The following is a 23,356-nucleotide window of genomic DNA, read 5'->3' as shown; positions in this document are numbered from 1 at the left end:
TGACTTGGATACCTTTTGTTTTTCTTGTCTAATTGCTCTAGCTAGGATTAATAGTAATACTGTGTTGAGTAAAGGTAGTAAGAGTGGGCATCCTTATCTTGTTCCTGATTTTAGAAGAAAAGCTCTTAGCTTTTCACTATTGGGTATGGTGTTAGTTGTGGACTGACCTTTTACAACCCACATCACCATAGTATTCATCCTCCAGTTTCTCAAAACCTTTTTTTTCCTGAAGACTACCTTTAACATTAAAATTTTTTTCCTTTTCCCTAGGTCACTGTGACCTTTGGTGGGTAATATGGAATTCCCAGAGATATTTCTTTTCAGTGTAAGCATTAGAATGTTTACACATCTGTGAGGTCACATTTCTGGTGAATAGTGAAAAATAGGATATGGTATAAATCATATACATAGTACATAAGTTATATTATTTTGGACACAATAACAGATTTCCTTAATATGCCAAAGTTTAAAGGCAGTACTCTAGAAGAAAATGCAGATAAAAATAAATTATAAAATTGACTGATGTTCATTGAGGAAACTTAGAAAACACAGAAATCTAAAAGGGGAAAAGCTGCCCATAACTCCATAATCAGTATTAGTATTTTGTCATATTTTCTAACAGCATTTTTTTCTGAGTAGAGGATATTTTTATGTTTTTATTTTATCTTTAACATTTTATTAATGTTATTTTCCTATATTACAAATTTTTTAAAATATTTTAAATTAACCCTTACTATCTAGTTATATGGATAATTTGCTTAACCACTCTTATAGAGATATTTAGGTTGTTTCTTCTTTTTGATTATAATTGAGAGAGAATTTATCTTTTGCATCCCCCCCAATCCCATATGTGTGTGTCTTTGTGGTTTTGATATATTTTGTTGGGAAAGGTTCTCAGAAGTAGAATCCTTTGGGAAAGGTATAGGAATGAATTTAAGTCTCTTGATGCATATCATTGGGTTCCTTTCCAAAGGATTGTGTCCATTTACCTTTAGTGATGGGAGACATACTTTTCAGCCATCCACTTGTACTTTTGCCCCTGAGTAAAGTTTGAGAGGCTTCGTTGAAATCTGTCTGTGGCTTATAGTGGGGTTCTGTCCTCACACCCTATTGCTGCTGGTGGACAGGTCTTTTGCTTCACACTGGAAACATCTTTGCTTTTGCTTTTAGATCCCTACTTTGATTGACCGGATGCTTGTGTCATCTAACACGAAGACTGGGGCTGCAGGAGCTGAGGCTTTGTCCCTCCTGCTGAAGAGGCCCTGGGATCCTGCTGTGGGGGTGCTTTCTCATAACAAACCAGTAAGTCAGAGCAGCTCAAGACTTAACTTTGGCCCATGAAGTTTTTAGAATTCAGTCTCAGAACCTTAGCAAGAGGATAATACATGACTTGTTTAACTCCCATTAAAAACTGGTTGTGTATACTGCTTAGCCATAGTTTCATAAGGAAATAAGCATTGGTTGGGATAAGAAAGGTATTGGGATACTTGGGATTTTGTGGAGCAGCACCTCTTCCTCACTGGTTCTCTGTTGGGGTTCCTTCTCCTTAGAGCAAACTCCCTGGCTCTCCTCTCATTCTCATTGCGTCCTCTGGGCCTTCTAGTTCCGTGTTCCCCACCTCACGCCGCCACCGCTTCTGGCAGTCTCAGCTGTCCTGCTTAGGCAAGGTATGTGTGGGAGCAAGAGGAATTGTCTCCTGGGTGGACATAGAGCCTTGGAGAACTGAGCAGACAGAATGCGGGAGGGGGTCGAAATGGATGGACTTAAATGTTGAGCATCTCCTCCACTCTCTTTTGGTTTTTAATTGAATGGTGCTTCTTCAAGGTTGAAGGGATTTAGGGTAGGTTAGGCAGAATTGAGAGAAGATTTGAAACTTAACCTCTGCTGGTATGGCTACCACTTTCTTTCCTTTAGGTCATCCCTGTAGCCACCCATCTGCTGAACAATGGTAGTGGGGTAGGAGTTCTGCAGTGTCTTGAGCATATGATTGGGGCAGTGAGAAGCAAAGTGCTGGAGGTGAGAATGCCCTTGTTTCAGTTCACTGGGGTACACCCAGCGTGCTGGGCTTGTTCTGCACCTAGCTCTAATCTCCTGTCTTACTGTCTGCTTTCTCTTCCCACAAAGATTCACAGCCATTTCCCTCACAAACCCATTATCTTGATTGGCTGGAATACAGGAGCTTTGGTGGCCTGTCACGTAAGTAACTCCCATCTCATTTGGAGGTTGGCCTACAATAGAATACTAATACTGCTGATTGCTACCACTGAGTCCTTTTTTGTTCCAGGCACTGTGCTAGATGATCTGCTTACATAAATGCATTTTAAAGTGTAGAAGACAATTTTTTAAAACTTTATTGTGAACATTTTAAGCAGAAACTTCAAGGGAAAACAGTCAACTTTACCAGTGATTAACTTATGATCCACTCTTTTCATCTTACCTCTGCCTACTTTCTCTTTCTTCCAATTGTTTTGAAGAAAATCCCAAATATCATTTCATTTGTATATATTTCAGCATGTATCTCTGAAAAAAATATTCCCTTCACCCCCAAATGTAAATACTATTCTCACCTAAAAAAAACCAAAAAATCCAAAAAAACCAATAATTCTAGCAGGCATAAATTTTAATAGCTTTGGAATTTGATGTTGTGTTCATATTCTATACCTTTCTAAGACATCAAGGAACCTTTTCTTTATTATTTAGTTTGTGTTAAGTGTCCCTGACCTAGCCAAAGCCCCAGTTCTCAAATGAATCAAATAAGCGAAGTCTGTGCTGCTTCATGTGGTCTGGTTAAGTGTGACATCCAGGGCCACAAGAGGAAGAGGGCTATCTCTCTAAACTCCTAGGTCCTGGGAATGGCAGAATTCAGTCAGCGATTTCTCTAATAAATTTGGAGTGCCTGGGAGCTAACCATTACATTTCAAAAGGGAGAGATTTTCTTCATGTAAGGAAGAAGAGCAACATTTGTGTTCTCCTGATTGCATTTGCTCTTAGTGGAGGAAAAAGTGAACAGGAGGCCACTAGTCGAAGGAACTGATAGGATTGGAAGCACTGAACTCTTCACCCTGTGGTTCAGCCCCTGCTGGGTTCCTGTCACTGTTCTCCAGGTGGAACAGTGTATCTTGTGCCCTGTGATCTTCCGACTGCCACTATGGCTAGTACCCCTGAGAATTAGGACTGGCAGGGAGGAGATGGGACTAACTGGTAGGTATGGACCACCTCTGGACTCTGGGTAAGATGTAGTTACAGTGATGTCATTTGACCTTGAGATGAACTATTATGTTATTTCCAGGTGTCAGTGATGGAGTACGTCACTGCAGTTGTCTGCCTTGGGTTTCCTTTGCTTACTGTGGATGGTCCCAGAGGGGTAAGTATGGGGTGCAGCCGATGGCTGGGTCATTGGCTGATAAGATTAAGGGGGTGCATACCTCACCCAAACTGGCAATGAGTGACTGCAGTTGCCAGGCTGACTCCCCTCAGTGGACTCACCAGGTCAGTGCACACTGAATATTAACTGGCTGATTGTATAACCTATCCATGTTTTAGGATGTGGATGATCCCCTCTTGGATATGAAGACTCCAGTCCTCTTTGTCATTGGGCAGAATTCCTTGCAGTGTCATCCTGAAGCCATGGAGGATTTCCGGGAGAAGATTCGAGCTGAGAACAGTTTGGTGGTGGTTGGGGGAGCTGATGATAATCTCAGGTGCGTAGGCTCCCCCAGAGCTGTGAGAGAGCCATGTTGCAGTGTTGGAGAGATGCCTGTGAAGTGGTGATGTAGCTATAGACTAAATCTGCTTCTGTGAAAAGGGGAACTGTTTTACATTTTTAACTAATTCAGATTTATAAAAAGTTGCAAAAACAGTACAAAAAATTATATTATATCATTAACTCGGATTTCCCATGTGTTAATGTCTTACATATCCAAAGTATAATGATCAAAATGAGAAAATTAACATTATATGACACTATTATCTAATCTACAGATACAGATACTGTCTGTTGTTTCACTGATGGTCCTTTTTCTGTGCAGTATCCAGTCCAGAATCACGTTTTTAGTTGCTTTGTCTCCTCAGCCTCCTTGAATTTGATACTATTCCTTAGTTTTTCATATTCTTGACATTTTAAAGTCTTCTGGCGAGTTATTTTGTAGGCTGCCCCTTAATGTAGGTTTTTGACATTTTTGTGATTAGGTTGAGTATATACATTTTTGTCAGGAATGCCAGAGGTGATAAGCCCTCAGCACATCTTCCCTGAGGATACATGATATTAATGTGTCTTATCATTGGTGATGTTAACCTTGATCGTGTGGTTAAGGTGGCATCTTCCAGGTTTCTCTACTGTAAAGTTACTATATTTCTCTTTGTGATTAGTAGTTACCCTATGGGAAGGAGATACTTTGAGACTCTATGAAGGCAGTCTTGGTCATTGTGCTTTCACTAGGGTAGGCATTTTTTATATTTTCTTTCTTACTAAGGATGTATGTGAACATAGATTTTATTTGTATTGAGCATCCTTTTATGTATTTTGGAATAAAAACAGGCAGAATTTGGAAGGGCACCTTTGGTCCTTGAGACAGCCATTGGTCCCTTACAAGACTGGCTTCCTGTAGGGACTTTAATTATGCTTTCATGGAATGTACTGAAAAAGAGGTTGTGTCATTTATTGGGCTTCCTTTTTTTATATGCTCAATTGTAGAGATTAATTTAAAAGAATTTTTTTGTGATGTTTATTATTTTGAGAGAGAGAGAGAGAGAGAACATGAGTTGAGGAGGGGTAGAGAAAGAGAGAGACACACTATACAAAACAGGCTCCAGGCTCTGAGGTGTCAGTATAGAGCCTAACATGGAGCTCAAACTCACAGACTGCAAGATCATGACCTGAGCCGAAGTCTGATGCTTAACTGAGTGAGCCACCCAGGCACCCTGAGATTAATTTCATTTGTATGTTTTAGCTAGCAGCTTAAAGCAAGTATCTGCTGCCATCTGTCTTGTTAGTTTCTTATCCAGAGATGTTTTGGAGAAGTCCTGATCTTTGTCATTTGGCAGCTTCTTTTGGGCCTAGAAGCTAATGCTTTGGTGCTCAAGGCAGTGTTTTAATGTAAATAGATTGTCTTTGTTGGTTATTCAGACATTCATATCTATAGGAAGGTTTCTTGTGTGTGTTGAGTGGCTGTGAGGGAACATGAGAGGTGGGGATACCCTAGTGGGAGTTGTGTTGGGAGGCTGCTTATGCGACATATTTTCATGGTGCCATAAGTGTCATCCTGAAAATTGGAAGACCTTAATTTAGTCTTGGCTGCTTTGCTAAGAAGCTTGGGTAAACTGCTTAACTTTCGGACTCAAAATCATTATCTGTAAGATGAGGGTACTACTCTAGGCCAGAGACCAGCAGCCAGTAAATTGGGGTCTCAGAATTTGTAGGTTCAGAATGTTGTTCTCTACCCTGTCACTTGGGCTCCATTTTTCTCTTTCCTGAGGCCCCCAGTCAGAAGCCAGGGGTTTTCAGACTAGCTTTCAAAGAGGAGAATGCAGCCATCTGTGATCATTTTCTCTTATCCCCTTTCTTTAAATGTTTTATTTATTTTTGAGAGAAACAGAGTGCAAGTTGGGGGTGGGCAGAGAGAGAGGGAGACACAGAATCTGAAGCAGGCTCCAGGTTCTGAGCTGTTAGCACAGAGCCCGACGCAGGGCTGGAACCCACAAATTGTGAGATCATGACCTGAGCCGAAGTTGGACACTTAACCGACTGAGCCACCCAGGTGCCCCTCTCTTGTCCCTTTAGAACTAACCTGTGACACCTTTCCTCTTCTACTAATTTCATTTCAACAGCAACCAGTGATCTCAGGGTTTGGGCCTCTGTTGGGGGACTTCTAGGTAAGGTCCTAGAAGTCAGATAGAGTTTATCTGTGAAGCCATAGGTATAAGACTTGTAGAATGTACAGTCCTAGGCAATTGCCATATGTTCTTTGATTTTTTACATATAAATTTTTTGTAATCCCCACAATTCCATGAGTGAGGTGTTATGAGTCTCCATTTTGCAGATATGGAAACAGGTTCAGAGAGGTCGTGATACCTGCCTGAGGGCTAATTTAGTCCTCCTTCCTGGGCCTAGAAAATAAATAACACAGAAGATAAATCCATTCTTGCTTCCATGTGATGCCATTTTCTCCTCTTTGTCTCTTAGAATAAGCAAAGCAAAGAAGAAATCAGAGGGGCTGACTCAGAGCATGGTGGACAGATGTATTCAGGTACACAGTTGCTTTATGTGTTTTTCTCAGCTAGGCTTCCCTTTCAACCTTTTAGGCTTGATCTTGTTGGCAGCAGCCTCTTTGGCTCCGAAGGAATATCCAGTGAGGCCTCTGGTAGAACTAAATCATAAGCAAGGAAAAAGAGAAATGAGAGTAACAGTCTAAGATGCATCAGGGGAGAAAGGGGTTGTTGGAGGAGTGGGGGAGCACAACCATCTGAGAGCACCACCCCACAGAGGCATCAGGGCACAGGCTCCTGCTGGTCTTTGGCTGAGTCTTGGTTTTGTGCCTGGCTCTGTGTGCCTGGAGAGGGACTGGCACACCTGATGCCAAAGCCAGGGTTGATTGAAATGAGTTGAACCTGTCAGGGAGGTGCCTGTTCCCTAGACTGAAGGGCTCGGCGGCCCGGGCCCCTCTTCTTACTAGGATGAGATCGTGGACTTTCTGACCGGAGTGCTCACTCGCACTGAGGGACACATGGCCTCTGAGCCTCGGGATCAGGATGCTGAGAAGAAGAAGAAACCTCGGGATGCAGCCCGCAGAGACTTGGCCTTTGAGGTCCCTGAGCGGGGCAGTCGGCCTGCCTCACCAGCTGCCAAGCTGCCTGCCTCACCCTCAGGCTCAGAGGTAATAAAGGCAGGGAGGAAGCGCTTTTGCTGGGGAAGTAAGACTGTGGAGTTGTTTCCTTCACTTCCTGGGGATGCTTGTCTGCCTTGCCATTGCTGTAGGCCTTTGAATTCCTATGAGAATTCCTGACCAGGGAATTCCAGGGGGACTTGATAATTAATGGTCAAATCCAAATAGCATTGGCTCAGCTCTTATCTATCCTTCTCACCCTATTTAGGATCTTTCCAGTGTGTCTAGCAGCCCCACTTCCAGCCCCAAGACGAAAGTGACCACAGTGACCTCTGCCCAGAAGTCCAGTCAGATCGGGAGCTCTCAGCTCCTGAAGAGACATGTGCAGCGGACAGAAGCTGTGCTGACCCACAAACAAGCCCAAGGTATAGGCCCCTGGCCCCGTGGCCTCTCAGGTTATCTTCTGCAGTGACATCATGTGGCATTTGGAAAGTACGACATCCTGTAGCTTCTTCTGGGCCATGAGAGAGGCACCCTTTCCCACATTTCTGTCCAGACAAAATTAGGTTGAAATGAATACGGAGGATTGTTTTCAAGGGTAAGATATCACAAAAAGTCTGTCCATTAGTGGGGCTGTATAGTTCCACTAATTACAGGTTTGCGTTGGAGTTCTGGGGAATTTCGGCTTTATGAGTTGACTCTGTGTATTTGCCTAAAACCTTTTTCTGACTCCTAACTGGGGAAGCTACTTCTGTTTTAGGCCCTGCCCAGGCATTCCTGCAGTCAGGGTACTCTTCATTTCTTGTGGACAGGGTGATTAGCTTATTCATCAGGTTCCAGGGCAACGCAAATGGCATCATGCCCTTTCTTCGTTTTGACCTTGAAGGTTAAGCCCTCCACATTGGGACTTTCAGTGAAGTTTATCAGGCTCTCTGCAGATAAGTTTTAGAGTAGGCTGGGAAATGTTTGTATGGTTGAGATTAGAGTTTGGAGAACAGTGAGTGCTACTGAAACTACAGAAAAGGGAGAGTTTTGTGGGTAGGTAGAAAAGAAACAGTGGCTCTTCCTCGCCCCCATTTTGATCCTGTTGTGCAGCCCTGAGGTAAGGCCTCTCGGGCATTGTGTGTGTATGTATCCAGAAGCATATATCATCTGAGGTCTCACGTGCCTGGAAAGTGGCAGCACCAGAGCTGACTGTCCAGTAGAGAGATGTAGAGATGACAGCAGGCTGATCTGCTCACTTCCCCTGTGATCAGGGGAAATTGTTTCTTTTTAGTGGAGCCACGACTTAAACTCAGGCATCTTAAGAGGGTGCCCTTAAGAGTGGTGCTAACAAGGAGTACAAGTGTGAGGGGATCGGTAAAGGCAAAAAAAAAAAAAAAAAGGCCAAGCCTCTACTGTGCATGTGGATGGTCTGTGACCTGGATCTTCTTACGTGGCAGCCAGGGCCAAGTTCTGGGGGTGGGTGGTATTCCTGTAGGCTTTTGATGAAGAGAGAACCAGTGGTCTGCTCTGCTTATGGAGGGGTAATTAGTTGAGAATGTAAGGAGTTCTGGAAGGCTGATTGGTGAGCTGGGTTTGAAAGGAGACCCAGAATATCATGGTGCAGAGCAGCAGCACTAGTGCCCTGGCTTTGGCAGAGCTCATATACAAGAGGGAATGTTTATAGCTAACTTTTATGGAGCCCTGACTATGTGCCATGCCCTCTTGGTACTTGACTTGCTTTTGCTTGTTGAGTTTTGGCAATGGCCCCATGAGGCAGGTACATTTATTATTTTTGGTTTATAGGTGATTCCCAGCGAAATTTCTGGGGGTCAAGGTTTCAAACCCATGCAGTAATTCTGGAAGGGGCCCCTGTTGACCATTTTTTAGAACATGTTCATATCTTCTCTTACTCCCTCTCCTTTTCTCCTTTTTCTGGCTGGCTGTGATTCTGTAATTCTTTCTGATTCATTCCAGCACAGTTTGCTGCTTTTCTGAAACAAAATATGCTGGTGAGGAAAGCTCTTCCTCCTGGCACCTCCTCCTGTCTCTTTGGTGAGTATTGCTTTTCCTTTCACCTTTTCACGCTCCATTCTCTGCTTCTCTCCACTTTTCCCTCAGTTTCTTTCCCATTCTGTTTCTTATTTGTCTCTGGCTCCTGCTTTTCTTTCTTCCTTTTTCTGTCTTCTGATTCTTTTCTTGGCTGACTCCTTTTGCTTACTTCATAGTCTTTGCTTTTCCTCCATACTTTCTGTTGGCCTCTCATGATTTTTATTTTTTTGTCTCTTGTGGTTCTTGGCTCTGCTTCTCCTGTGTGTGCTTGTGGCCCATTGCCTCTGAACCTGAGTTTCTGTATATTATTCTCCCTGCCTCTGGTTTCCTGCTTCCATCCTGGCTGCTACAAGCACACCAGCCACTTATCATAGCATAAAACCTATAGCTCCTTTCCCTTTTACCCTTCTACCTATTCTGATTTTAGTCCATGCATTTGTCCCCTAAGTGATCCATCCAGCTGGTTATGTCCTGTGGCCCAGCGTAGCTCTCTGTGGCCCAGGCCAGGACCCCCATTCCTTCTTCCAATCCTCATATACTACTGCTTTCCTCCCCACCCTACCCCTGATTGCCTGTGCTAAGGAGAGGGACTGGGGTGGGCTTCTGGTTTTAAAGAGAAGGGGATCAAAAAAAATAAAAAATAAAAAAAATAAAGAGAAGGGGATCTCTCGGGTGTCTGGGTGGCTCAGTTGGTTAAATGTGTGACTCTTGATCTTAGCTCAGGTCTTGATCTCAGGGTCCTGAGTCCAAGCCCCACATTGGGCTCTGTGCTGGGTGTGAAGTCTACTTAAAATACAAAATAAAAAAAAAATTATAAAAAAGAGAAGGGGGTCTTTGAGGAAACCTGAAGGATAACTTCAAAGTTCAGGAGGCTTGGCCATGTACAGGATGAGTCTGTTGGATTCAGTGGAGGGGAAAGCCCATGTGTGAACAGTTGGCCTTTTTTTGTACTAGTGCAAGTGACCTGGGGACTTGTTGTGACATGAACCACCGTTGCCTGTTACTTTTGGGCAGGAGCTGTAAAGTTGTCTTGGCTGAGATGCTCCCTTGCCTAGTATCCACTCAAAGCCAACCATAATTCCTTGCAATAATCCTTCTTGTTGCCTTCATTTGGCAAGCAAATCTTCAGCCTTAGGCTCTTAGGACAGGGTAGGACTCTGAGAGCCTTGTGAAAAATCTCTCCTTTAGAGAGGACTGGGCAGTGTGCTCCTTTGCTGCTGCTTTATGGAATGTTTATTGTCCCCCAGCTGTATGATGTGAGGGTGGGCTTGAAACAGGAAAATTGTCACATTTTTTGAGTCCAGGAAGCACTGCTTAGATCCATTATAGTGAGTCTTTTTTGGTTGGCCTTCGCTAGGCAGGGTCAGGCTGTCTTCTCCTTTCCTTTTGTTTCCGCCAACTCAGAGCCCTCTTTCCTCCTAACTCCAGAACAGGGTAAGGGATGGGGATGGAGCCATCCTCTGAGAGGACAAGATGGTGTCTACCACAGGTGGGACCTGAGTGAAGTGGGACTCAATTATTGGCAGTTGCCTTTGAAGTGTGACTTAGTATGTGATACACAGTCATGCCCCTGCTGCTACTGTCTGTCAGTGTCTCGGGCTTTTTTGGATTGTGGAAGACCTCACCTCAGCTCCATCTCTTAGTTCCCATTTCATCAGAACAAACGGAGGAGGCAGAGAAAGAGGATCTTAGGGTCCAGCTGAAGCGCCACCATCCTTCCAGTCCTCTTCCTGGCAGTAAGACTTCCAAGAGACCGAAGATTAAGGTGTCCCTTATCTCCCAAGGGGACACAGCTGGAGGGCCTTGTACTCCTTCCCAAGGAGGAGCTCCAGAAGGTGAGTTTCTCTTGCCTGTCTAAATAAAAACTGAGCTCTCTCAGAGCACATAACATTGCTATCTTGGTGGCTTGCTGGACATCTCAGTCTTTACTTCAGTGTAAGATGTCCCTGGAGCAGAGAGGACACGAGGTAGCATGTGGGCAATAGTGGGCAGTGACCTGATCTGAACTAGAATCAGGGAGGCAGAACGAGGATCGGTAAAGATAAAATATTCTGGGGGCGCCTGGTTGGTTCAGAGGAGGATGCAACTCTTGATCTCAGGGTCCTGAGTTGGAGCCCCACATGGGGGTGCAGAGATTACATAAAATATTTAGGGGAAAAAAGGTAATAAAATATTCTGGAAAGTTTAAAAAATGGAAGTAAAATACCTCCAGTTCTCCATGTTCTACTGTTCTACTTATTCTTCATTTTTCTTCTTCCAGTCTTTGTCCATAGTATTTTGGATTTAGCCTGGGCTGTGAAACCTTGAAAGGTAGGGGCCAAGCAGGACTGACCAGTGGCCTTGGGGTTTTCTGTTTTGCAGTTGTGGGAGGGAAGCCCATCACCATGACGCTGGGGCAGGCTTCAGCAGGGGCCAAGGAGCTCACAGGGCTTCTCACCACTACCAAGTGAGTCTGTTTCTTGGCCTTTCTGTCTCTGGTCCTTTCTTTTCACCTTTTCTATGGTCCATTTAGTGCTTTAGAAAGGTGATAGAGTCTGGACTCTGTCAGTTTTGGGAATATGACTTTTTTCTCAGTGGGATCTTTGCTCTTTTTTGAGGGGCGGGGGGTCAGTTCAGTTCTTTTTTACTGAAAGTTTGCAAATCTTCCCATAGCTCTTGCTTTAAGGTTTGAAATCTTTATTTTAGGCCTGGCTTTCAGAAGGACTAGAGACCAGGTTCAGAAAGTGGAACAAAGAAAACTATAGGTTCTCGTGTCTATTACTGAAAGCCTTGCTGGGCCCCACTCTGGACCCTCCCTTTGTTGCTGGGGTCTGCTGGCCTCCATCCTTTGGATAACGGAGCTCCTGTCTTTATTTCCAGGTCGAATGCTTCGGAAGGGGGAGTCTCAGCCAGCCCAGCCTCCTCAGTCTCCAGCAGCACTGCACCCAGTGCCTTGCATACACTCCAGAGCCGCCTAGTGGCCACCTCTCCTGGAAGCAGCCTCCCAGGTATCTGGTAGCCCAGCATTTCCCTCCTCCCAGCAATATTTCCTTTGGGCTGCTGCTGGAGGGTGGTCCTGGGAAAGCAGCCGAATCTGGAGGATGCTCCTCTGGGTTGCAGGCTTTCGTAGAGGCTTGATGTAAAGCTGGGATTAGCATTGAGGTGGGAGAATTCTTGGTCTTAATATCTATAGTAGTAAAGAGCCCGGTCTGCAGGTAGTGTCTCTTGTACTCTGAGGAGGAGAAATAGCTGGTGGGAGATGTATGTATCATGTTCACTTCTGGTGTTTTTAAACACATCTGATTGCAGAAAATTGGGAGATTGTGCTGTACTAGCATTAGCAAAACGAGGCATCTTTCTGCCTCTGCTTGTCACCTCACTTTTACCACCCCACCCTACATGGAAAGGCTGGTTGCCTGAGCCCAGCAGGGACAAGGCTCTGCAGATGTCCTCCTTCAGGAGGACTTCACTCTTTGCTTTGTGGCCACTGGATTATGTGTCGTGAAGTGTAAATCAGGTATTTGGAATTCTTTTGGCTTAAGAAACTGTCCCCTTTCCTGGAAAGGATGGCATTTAGATTTCCAAAGTGGGATTCAAATTCTCTGGTTTTCTGAAAATTGTCCGAAATGTAAGACAGGTGGCTTGGAGCAGGTTGGGATATGCAGAGCAAATCCAAGGCAATGTGTCTAGAACAACAGTTTTCCTCACATGGGCATACATTGTGCATCCTGGCATCTTTCTGAGAGCTCTGGAAATGTCCCAGGGAAAGAGCATTGGTATCTTAGTTGGTTGTTGAGGATGGATGGGTGTGACTGCTCTTGGGAGAAGGACTTGAGCCTGTATTGACTTCTGTTGTGTCCTCTTCTAGGGGGCACATCAGCCAGCAGCCTCCTTCAAGGCCTCAGCTTCAGCTTGCAGGATATCAGCAGCAAGACCTCTGGCCTCCCAGCAAATCCCTCCCCAGGACCAGCCCCACAGGTGCACATCTGCCTTCTGCTGGGTTGGCCAGGTGTCGGGAGGAGGCATTCTTAGTTCAGTTGGCTTTGGCAGGGAAACTGGGTCTGGAGTCTGGGTCAAGACAGCCTTCTGACTTCATCCTGGGAACTACCGGGATGTTACTTACTGTGAGATCTTGGGCAAGTTTTTTGACCTCTCTGTATCTTTGGATCCTTGTCTGTAAAATTAGGATAATAGTATACTCTCTCAAAGGGTTGTTTTGAGGATTAAATAAGCTCGTATGTGGAAAATGCCTGGTAGAGTACCTTGCATGTAGTAGGTGCTCATTGGATGGTAGCCTTTAATACTATGGGCCCTCCATACTCGAACATTGCTGTTGGGCAATAGCTTCTGATCACCTGGGCTTGTGTGTCCCATAGGCCACCAGTGTGAAGTTGCCCACCCCCATGCAGAGCCTGGGTGCCATCACCACGGGCACCAGCACCATTGTACGTACCATTCCTGTGGCCACCACTCTCTCCTCCTTGGGTGCCACTCCTGGTGGGAAGCCCACAGCCATCCACCAGCTGCTGACCAATGGGGGCCTCGCTAAGTTGGCAAGCAGCCTCCCTGGCCTGGCTCAGATCTCTAACCAAGCATCAGGTGAGTCTCTCATGACAGCTGTGGGAACTCTTAGATATGGGATCTTTCCCCAGGTTCTTCCCATCTCACATGGGCAAGGCATGTTGTTGAACTCAGCTCAGCAGGGTCCTGGCATTGACCCTCAAGGATTCAGCTGTGTGGGACCAGCCCCCAGAGAGATTGAAAGAACACAGCTGTTTCCTGTTGCCTTTCAGACTGATTGACAGAGTGTAGATGACCCAGCTGGGGATACTGAGGTGGGAGGCTGTGAGGGGGTGGTGTGTGATGTGAAGAAACTCTACAAGAGAAGAAAGTGGAGGCTGTGACCAAAAACAACCTTCCCCCCTCTACCTCCCATCAGGCTTGAAGGTCCCTACCACCATTACTCTGACACTGCGTGGCCAGCCCAGCCGAATCACTACGCTGAGCCCCATGGGCTCAGGAGCAACCCTGTCAGAGGAGCCCAACTCCCAGGCCCTGCCCTCCAGCTCACAGGTGAGTCTCCCTGGAAAGACTGAGGACATAGGCTCCAGTATTGGGAAGTTTGGGGCTGGCTGACTGGCTTATCGGAGGAGCTGCCAGTGCACTGGACTTGTAGGCAGACCATAGTCAAATCCAGACCTGGGTAATTTTGAGCAAGTTGTGGACTTCTTTGAGTCTCTTCTTCCATGGTATCCCCTGGATCATTGTGGGGATTGAATCTGGAACTGTGTTCAGGTGTGTAGCAGTGCTTGGTAATTAAGTTTTGTTTGCTTTCCCTCTCCATTCCTTGTCTCTTCCTGTTCTTGGCTTCATCGTTCACAGGTTGTGGTAGAAGCTAGTTAGTTGATTAACTGCCTTTCTTTGACCAGCTTTCTGGCATTGTGCTGTTCCAGCTCCTGGCATTCATTGCCATATTGCCATCTTTTTTGGACACACTAGATTTCTTTTTCTTTTTTTTTTTTAATGTTTATTTATTTTTGAGAGAGAGACAGAGCACAAGCAGGGGAGGGGCAGAGAGAGAGGGAGACACAGAATCTGAAGCAGGCTCCAGGCTCTGAGCTGTCAGCACAGAGCCCGACCTGGGGCTTGAACCCACAGATTGTGAGATCATGACGTGAGCCAAACACTTAACTGACAGAGCCACCCAGGTGCCCAAGGGACATACTAGATTTCTATAGCTCTTACCCACAAGTCACTAACAGTTCCTTGTAGCTGATCTGATTTCTGTTATGACCTTGTCGTGTAAAATGTTTCTAATCTTAAGTCATGATCTGAGAACTACCCAGAGATCAGAGGTGAAAGAAAAAAATAGCTGGAGTCCAGTGTTGAGTGGGCTTTCCTTCAAGGGTGCACTGACCATTTCAGCCATGGCCTTCCCTCGTGGGAATGAGGCTGCTGTGCGGGCTGCCATGAAAGAAGGCCTGGCCCTGTTCCCGTCATTCCCACTACACCAGCCCTGCCCCGGAAGTGGAGGTGGGCTCCTGTTGGCACTTGACAAGTCCCAACGGTTCTAGATGACCTTCTGCCTCCTCCTTTTGAGAGGAAAATACTGCACAGAGACTGTTACCTGGCCTTCATTGGGATCATAGTTACCCCTCCCTGCCTTTTTGGCAAAAAAGTGGAGGTGTGGTGTTTTTTTTTTATTCCTTGTTTTTCCAATTACAGAAATATGCTTATTTTAAATAATTCAAACATTACAGAAATAATGTAATTTAGAAAGTAAAAATTTCCCATGATGCCACTCTCAGATATGATATCCACTAATAGCTTGATCTGTGCATTCTCCTTGATTTTTCTTTTTTTTTTTTTTTAAATGTTTTATTTATTTCTAGGAGAGAGAGAGAGAGACAGCGTGAGCAGGGGAGGGTCATTGAGAGAGGGAGTCACAGACTGAAACAGGTTCCAGGCTCTGAGCTGGCAGTCAGCACAGAGCCCGACGTGGGGCTCGAACCCATGAACCGCGAGATCATGACCTAAGCAAAAGTCGGACGCTTAACCGACTAAGCCACCCAGGCGCCCCCCTCCTTGATTTTTCTATACAAAATACATTATCTTATTTTACTTTTTTGACAAAAATGGGATCACAGAATATGGACTATTTTGTAACTGGCCTTTGTTTACAACACATATTGTGACATGTTTCCCTGTGGGTTACATAGAGACCTATCTACTTCTCATCAGTGGCTACCTCATGTTCCACTGGGTGGATGTATGAACGTGTATTTCATCACCTCCTGTTAGAGAGTTGGGCTGTTTTGTTTTTGATACAGAAAATAATGGTTCAGTGAACACCCTTGCTCCTGAGTTTTGTGTGCCTCCGGGAGCTTTCTATGGTCTAGAGACCAGTAGTGGAGGGTACGTGCATCTGATATCTGGCTAGCTGCTGGCTAATTGCCTTTCAGAGGTCTTGCTGGTTACAGTTTAAGCCACAGTGATGAGAAGAACTATTTTCCTATGCCTTTATCAGTTATGGAAATCAGTATTTTAAATTTAATTTATTAATTTGATGAGTGAGGTGAAATTATTTAAATGTGTGTTTTCCTGATTACTGATGAGGTTGTATGTCTTTTATGAATTACTCATCATATTCTGTCTCTATGATTTATAGCAGCTTTATACATTTCAGATATTAATCCTTTATCTATTTAAACATTTTTTTAAATATTTATTTTTGAGAGAGAGAGACAGAGCATAAGCAGGGGAGGGGCAGAGAGAGAGGGACACATAGAATCCGAAGCAGGCTCCAGGCTCTGAGCTATAAAACACAGAGCCCAACGTGGGGCTCGAACCCAGGAACTGCGAGTTCCTGACCTGAGCTGAAGTCAGATACTGAATTGACTGAGCCATGTAGTTGGCCCAGTCCTTTATCTGTTATACGAGTTGTATATACTTCAGTCAACTACTTCTCTTTTTTTTTTTTTCCCCCCTTCTGTTGAAGTATTAAGTGCTTGTTTTTTAACATTTGTTTTGGGATCTTTTATCATACATTAACAGTCTTTACATAGCAGGACACCTGAGTGGCTCAGTCAGTTGAGCGTCTGACTTCAGCTCAGGTCATGATCTCACGGTTTGTGAGTTCGAGCCCCACATCAGGTTTGCTGCTATCAGCACAGAACCCACTTCAAATCCTCTGTCTCCCTCTCTCAGTCCCTGCCCTGCTCATTCATGCTCTCTCTTTCTCTCTCTCAAATAAATAAACATTAAAAAATTTTTTTACATGGCAAAATCTTCAAATCTTTATAGCTCCAAAGTTTTGTGTCATAAGAAAGCTCTTCCCACTGCAAGGATATGATCGTTTTGTGTTCTTATAAATATTTTATTTTTAATTGTAAAATACATATGTACAGTTTATCATTTTGTCATATTTTAGGCTTTAGGCTTACTGTTCAGTGACATTAGTACATTTTCATTGCTGTGCAACCATTGCCACCATTCATGTCTAGAACTTTCCATTATCCTGTACTGAAACTCTGGTTTTGGTATTTTCTTATAATGCATTTGTTTACCTTTAGTTTTTCAGTCTACTTGGAATTTATTTTTGTATGCTAAGTGAGGTAAGGATCTATACAGAAGAGTCCATGTATCCTTCCTCTCTTCTCATTTGAAATCTGCTGCTCTCACATTCTTTTTTTTTTTTTTTTAATATTTTTATTTATTTCTAGGAGAGAGAGAGAGACAGCGTGAGCAGGGGAGGGTCAGAGAGAGAGGGAGTCACAGACTCTGAAACAGGCTCCAGGCTCCGAGCTGGCAGTCAGCACGGAGCCCGACGTGGGGCTCGAACCCACGAACCGCGAGATCATGACCTAAGCGAAAGTCGGACGCTTAACCGACTAAGCCACCCAGGCGCCCCTCTCACATTCTTGATTACTGCATACACTTGGGCCTTTTTGTACCTGTGACCCGTCTGTTCTCACAATAAGTTAATGAAATTGTTTGATAATGCAGGTCCTCCAATTAATGAAGTGTCCAGAATGTTTCTAGTTTGCTACCGTTACTCTTTTCTTTTCTTGATAAATAATGGGTTTTGAATTTTGTCAACTGCCATCTTGGAATCAGATGAATGAGCATAAACATTTCCTCTGAATTACTTAAAATGCTGAGTTACTTTAATAAATGTCAGATTATCTAAATTCCACATTCAGTAGATTGTTCAATATGTCCTACTATTGTTTTGCATATGCCCCAGTCTATTTGTAGTGTGCACATGTAGGAAACGAGACCCTATCAAAAGAGAACAAAAAAATAAAGAAGCTAAGTGTTTCAGAGGAAAAGCATATCTACTTTTTTGATTTGCTTTTATTTTACTTAGGATTTTGGCCTCTGTGTTATTAGTGAGATAAGCCTATAGTTTTCTTCCCATCCACCCCTGCTTTTGTGTATGTGCTTCCCTTGTCCAGTTGTATAAAGGGGATAAATCTGTATAGAATGAGATGGAAGCATGTTTTTTCCTATTCTTTTAAAAATTGATTTTAAATGTTTATTTTTGAGAGAGCTTGAGCAGGAGTGGGCAGAAAGGGAGACACAGAATCCAAAGTAGGCTCCAAACTCTGAGCTGTCAGCACAGAGCTGGATGTGGGGCTCGAACCCATGAACAATGAGATCATGACTTGAGCCGAAGTCAGATGCTTAACCAACTGAGCCACCCAGGCGCCCTTCTATTCTAAAAACATTCATGTTGCACAGAAATTATAAGTTCCTTGATAGTATGATAGAAATTATCTATAAAACCATTTGGGTCTATTATCAGGCAGTCTTAACTTTTTTGATACCATACCGAAACCCAGCTAGAATGCATGTCCCCACCATGTAATACCTCCTCCATTAGTGGTCCTCTTCAGCTTGCGGCAGCCTGGGGGAGCTAGTTAGTGTTGAGAACAGGCTAGATCGAGCTCATTGAGAATCATTTTCCATGGCTAAATTGAAGCACAGAATAAAGATCAAGATCTGATGTCTACCTAATAGTATTAACCTGAGAGCTTAGTTTTTATCTCAGTAAAATGAGTGTATAATTACTAGGAGGGTTTTAGTGGTGATTCTTTTCTTATAGAGAAAGGGTACATTATTAGATTAAGATTGTTGTCTTGAGAACTTCTAATGATTACCTCAGTGTTCACACGGCCAGACTGTGTGATATCAGAGAAAGCAGTGGGCTGTGGGTCAGGTCTTCAGCCAGCTGTGTGATTCTGAGCAAATCACTTAACTTCTTGCGGCTCCTGGGTGGCTCAGTCGGCTGGGCAGCTGACTTCGGCTCAGGTCATGATCTCATTGCTTGTGGGTTCGAGCCCCACGTCAGGCTCTGTGCTGACAGCTTGGAGCCTAGAGCCTGCTTCAGATTCTGTGTCTCCCTCTCTGTCTCTCTATCTCTCAAAAAATAAACACTAAAAAAATTTTTTTAAAAATCACCTAACTTCTCTGGGTTTTGGTTTTCTTATGTGGCCTAGTAGGTCTAAATTAGTGATTATTGTGGTAGGATTGATTAATAGGGGGTGTCTCAGAATCTCCTCAGACTTTGGGAAGTTGAATTTTTAAAGGTTGAGAAACCACCCATTTATGATGATTTATGAGACAATTGGAAATTTGAACACTGGGTAATAGTTGATATTAAGGGATTATTAACTGTTTAATGTGTGATAATGGTGTTTACATTTGAAAAAATAATCCTTTTCTAGTTTTGAGTTTCATAATATGATATTTATGAATAGAATGAGAAAGAAAGATTATAAACACTGGCTAGACTTCTCTAAGGTCTGTGCAAACACTTAATTATCTGTTTTGTTTCTGGCACCGATGAATATTTACTGTGTTTTTTTTATGGAACTGGACTCTTATGTACTCTTTTTTTTTTTTTTTTTCAAGTTTATTTATTTTGAGAGACAGAGAAAGAGAACCAGTGGGGGAGGGACAGAGAGGGAGGGGGGCAGACGATCTAAAGCAGGCTCCATGCTGACAGCAGAGAGCCTGATGCGGGGCTCAATCTTAGAAGCCGTGAGATAATGAACTGTGCTGAAATTAGACACTTAACCATCTGAGCCACCCATGCGCCCATACTTTTATATACCCTTTACAGCTGCAAAGCCTTCAGAGGAAGAGGAGAGACAGAGACTGTGTTGTGCCTGGCCTCAGAGTCCTGAGAATGGACTCCTTCCCTGTGGTTATAAGGTTTTTCTCCTCTCTGGCCACATGGTGGTCTGCCCAGCCAGGGGGCATCCCTGCAACCCTTGCAGTAGCCCCTGGGAGAGTAGACTCTCTAATCAGGACAGAGTAATCCTCTGCACAGCCCTGCCTTTAGGCAGGGTGAGCACCTGTAGGCAGATCCTTTTAAGTTTTGATTGTCAAACCCTTCTTTGTTTACCCTCTCCTCTGCCCTCCCATTTCCCCCTTTTTTCTGCATTCTTAGAGACCTCTTAGGAGTTTTGCAAAGATGAACTCTAGAAAAGTGAGGAAAACCGTGGTGAAAAAAGGCCAACTCTTTCTACATTGCTTTTTTCTTCCTAAGCTACAGGGCTCAGAAATTTGTGGCATCCTCCATAACAACTAAAAAATGGGCAAGACCTAAAAAACTGATTTTGTCAGAAGAGCCATGGAAAACTTCCTCCAACTATCATCCTTAACAATTTACTCTTTCCTTTTCCCTGCATTCTCTTCCTGCCTTTATGCATAATAATAAGAGAAAACCTTTGTAGTTGAATTTTTGTTATACTCAAGGTTCTTTATTCAGATTGTCTGGTTTAATCTCATAACATCTCTGGGGAGATGGCGCTGTTGTTGTGTCTTACAGATGAGGAAGAAGAGACTTAGCATTCATCACTTGCACTAAAAAGTGGTTGAGGTGGGTCTCTTAACTGCAGAGTCCACATTCTAGTAACCATTTGGAGGCTAGAACACATGCCCGTATACATCCAGCTTTTTCTCCATTGAGAATGACTTCTTTGGAATAAATTCTCAGGGTCTGGGTGTGTTAACCTGGCAAAGTTTTGACGCTTGTTCCCTCCCTCTCCTGCCATAGCGTCTGCCTCCAGGGCCCTGAAGATGCCGTGTGATATATCCTCCTTCACCAAGCTGGTGATGGCTGCTGCACAGTGAGCGCTGGGCACACACGTGCTGTCCTGCTGAGCTGTCCACTTGTCTGAGACCTCTGAAGACTGCCATTTTTGCCTCCCTGCCAACTGTCTTCAGAATGGGCCTCTGGTCTTGTGAAACCATTAGGCTAGGTGATATGGCACCAGCAAAGGGAGACAAAGATGTCCTCTGGCATCTATGGGTCTGGTTCCCAGAATCCCCGGGTTCCTCAGAAGATCTGGCTGTGCATGGATCAGAGGCACTTCTCCAGCATTAGCTGCGACTTGACCCAAGTAGCAGTGTTGTACGGCTCACTGCATTTAATAAAGAAGTTCCGTTTGGAAGTCTGTGCTGCCCCCGTGCCAAGTTGGGAGAAGACATCTGCATGGTCTGGGGCTGTTCAGGAGTTAGGATTGAGAGCCTTTTGCTGAGGACAGGGATCATCCTGGCCCATTGACATTTGTGAAGTGCCAGAGGGCTGGTTTTGGACATCACTGTTACTTTCACTGAGCAGCCATGGGTGAGTACAGTTCCTCTTAAGAACCACATCAGATACTGAATTAGCCAGCTGAGACCTGGGACCTCCTAAATTCAAACCCATGATAGGGCAAAGAGGACTGGGCTTTCATCTTTCCGTCCCTTTGGCCACCGTCGATGGCGGGGAGCAAAAGTTGGCCAGGAGGTGAAAGCTGGCCCCTTTCTTTTTTTCATCATGCTTCGGGCAGTTCCTGTGTGCAGAAAACCTGCAGGTCCAGAAAGGCTGAAAAAGAGGAATGGGAGAAATGAAGTGGTTTGAAGGATATGCCAGTGAGTCCTGTGGAGAAAATGATTGGGGCTTGAGGCTTTGCACCTAGTACCTAAGGAACTGTTGGTTCAACGTGGAGATGAGAAGAATAATTTGCCAAGTCACAGGGAAGAAACCCCAATCCCTGAAATTTCTATCTCCAGTGCTTGGAAGTGAAACAGGGATAACTGGCTAAGTTAACATCTTGGCCTGGCCGTCCCAGGAAGCTTAAGCATCAAGATAATGAAGGCAGTGCTTTAGTGTTTCTGTTTCCATTCCAGGCAACTTCTTGTCTTCTTGCTTAGTAGTGGGAAGGTTATTGACATTGACTCTGCTGTGTGAGGCTCTTGGTACTAGCCTGAGCCCTGGAGAATGATCACTGAAGATGAAGTTCTGAGCCCCTCCTTACATCCTCACAATACTTGTATGCCAGGGTAGTTTTAGATTTGGCATCATACCCATCCTCCAGGCCCTCAACCCTTCTGTACTCTAAGAAGTTTCCAGCCAAGGTGTCACTAATAGAGCAACCCAGATGTGACTCTGGCTCTGTTCAGTATCAGTAGGCAGGAGGGCGCACAACATGCCATTGCTGTGGTCCAGGGTCCTGACCCATGGTGCAGCATATATCCAAATCAGATCACCCGTATTTTCTAGCAGCCTCGCCTGCCAGTCTCACTGGCAGCCAGGAGGGAGTACACAGTGTGTAGGAGTCTGAGACAAAGCAGAAAGGAGTGCTGTGGGCAGGGAGGGGGCGTTATGATAGGCGTGGAGAGAGCCTCTTGAACAACCAGGCCCTCCCTCCCTGACCTCCTGCAGAGCTGGTCTCAGCAGTGATTTCCACAATATTAGGCTTCATTCTTACATTAGCTGGTAGGTAACTGCTTTTGGAAATTTATTTAGTAAGTTTGAGGAAGATATGAAATCTGAAAGAAGCATCCATGGGTCAGGGGTTTGGTAACTTTATAGGTAGCATAACACTCCAGTAGGAACCGAGGACAGTCAGACTGTGTGAGACCATCTGAAGCTTTTAGGAATCATTTAGAACAAGCAGAAGATGCTGAACAATCCATTCATGACTTGGAAGTGCAGCCTAGACAATGCTGGAGGGGTTGCTCCTGAAAGATGCTGGCCCAGTGTGTGCTGGGACCAAAGGAAAAACTAATGTATTGTCCTGCATTTGTGTAAACCATCATATGCTCCCCATGGATGACTTCCTGAGGCTTTGGTTGTACACCTTGAAGAAAGCCAAACCTGGAAAGAGGAATTGTGAGAATATTTCACTTTGGAGGTATAGACTAAAGAGGGAGGTGGTTGAAGTCCAGAGAGTCATGGTCTTCAACTCCACTCTTCTGCACCACTTTCCTCAAAATGTGAACAGAAGCTTTCCTCCACTTATCACGTATCAGACCTAGAGTCCTTAACGTCGGAAGGCAATACTACTGGTTGAGAATGTAGAAGGACCAGGAAGGCTTTAGTTCAATTTTTGACATTCAACATGACAGGTGCATGTTGATGCCCTATGGAAGATGTCCTTGTGCTTTAAGAAGAGGTCACTGTTGGGCGGAGATCTTCTATCTTTTCTTGGCCCCACCACTAGAATAATCTTGGGCTGGGTGGGTTATAGAGTTGAGCCACTGTCACGGTTCATTCTTGAGTTAGCAAAAACAACAAAGAAAATAAAAGCAACTTTGGATTTCTTCAACTTGTTTTCAGTTGATTTCTCATATTTATTCTGATAACCACTCCGTGAAGTGGCACAGAAAGTAAAAGGTAAGATAGTGTGGTAATGCCAGCAGTCATCTCACAGATGCCCGGTGCCAAGAGGTGGGTACTGTAATTTCCTTTTTACAGGTGAGGAAATAGGCACAGAGAATTCACAGCAGGAAGTGGCATAAGTAGGACTAGAATGCAAGCAGTCTGCCACCACTGTCTGTTCTCTGCACTGTGCTGGGGTTCTGAGATGGGACACATACATGGACATTAGCCCAGGAGGTGAGATGATGGCTTTGCATTCATGTGGCCCTTTTCTGTTAACTTCCCCCCAGGCCTGAAGTGATTGCTGTGGCTATGGCGGGGCTCTTGGCTGGGACAGAATCAGTAGGTGGGGTCCCTTGCCCTG

General features: G+C 44.6%; 1 protein-coding gene across 4 annotated transcripts in view; it reads left to right on the top strand.

Annotated features, from left to right (window-relative positions):
• KANSL3 (KAT8 regulatory NSL complex subunit 3) overlaps window positions 1-22,939 on the top strand; it is a 40,791-nt gene extending 17,852 nt beyond the window's left edge. For 3 of the 4 annotated variants that reach the window (XM_039232400.1, XM_039232399.1, XM_039232401.1), the window contains 16 exons: window positions 1,171-1,302; window positions 1,551-1,667; window positions 1,915-2,016; window positions 2,125-2,196; window positions 3,290-3,364; window positions 3,544-3,701; window positions 6,182-6,245; window positions 6,672-6,872; window positions 7,090-7,246; window positions 10,499-10,690; window positions 11,217-11,301; window positions 11,715-11,842; window positions 12,703-12,812; window positions 13,211-13,433; window positions 13,774-13,907; window positions 20,401-22,939. In XM_039232400.1, coding sequence (XP_039088331.1) covers window positions 1,171-1,302; window positions 1,551-1,667; window positions 1,915-2,016; window positions 2,125-2,196; window positions 3,290-3,364; window positions 3,544-3,701; window positions 6,182-6,245; window positions 6,672-6,872; window positions 7,090-7,246; window positions 10,499-10,690; window positions 11,217-11,301; window positions 11,715-11,842; window positions 12,703-12,812; window positions 13,211-13,433; window positions 13,774-13,907; window positions 20,401-20,421 — 1,971 coding nt within the window. In that variant the 3' untranslated portion in view covers window positions 20,422-22,939. Of the gene's footprint in view, window positions 1-1,170; window positions 1,303-1,550; window positions 1,668-1,914; window positions 2,017-2,124; window positions 2,197-3,289; window positions 3,365-3,543; window positions 3,702-6,181; window positions 6,246-6,671; window positions 6,873-7,089; window positions 7,247-8,780; window positions 8,859-10,498; window positions 10,691-11,216; window positions 11,302-11,714; window positions 11,843-12,702; window positions 12,813-13,210; window positions 13,434-13,773; window positions 13,908-20,400 lie in introns of all 4 variants that reach the window. The other variant, XM_039232402.1, reaches the window with a different exon arrangement.
• The last annotated feature ends 417 nt before the right edge of the window (window positions 22,940-23,356 follow it).

The sequence above is a fragment of the Hyaena hyaena genome, unplaced genomic scaffold, assembly GCF_003009895.1.
Source record: "Hyaena hyaena isolate Hyena2069 unplaced genomic scaffold, ASM300989v1 scaffold_64, whole genome shotgun sequence".
Lineage (NCBI taxonomy): Eukaryota > Metazoa > Chordata > Mammalia > Carnivora > Hyaenidae > Hyaena > Hyaena hyaena.
Note: the sequence above shows the minus strand (reverse complement) of the source record. Positions and strands in the feature narration are given on the sequence as shown.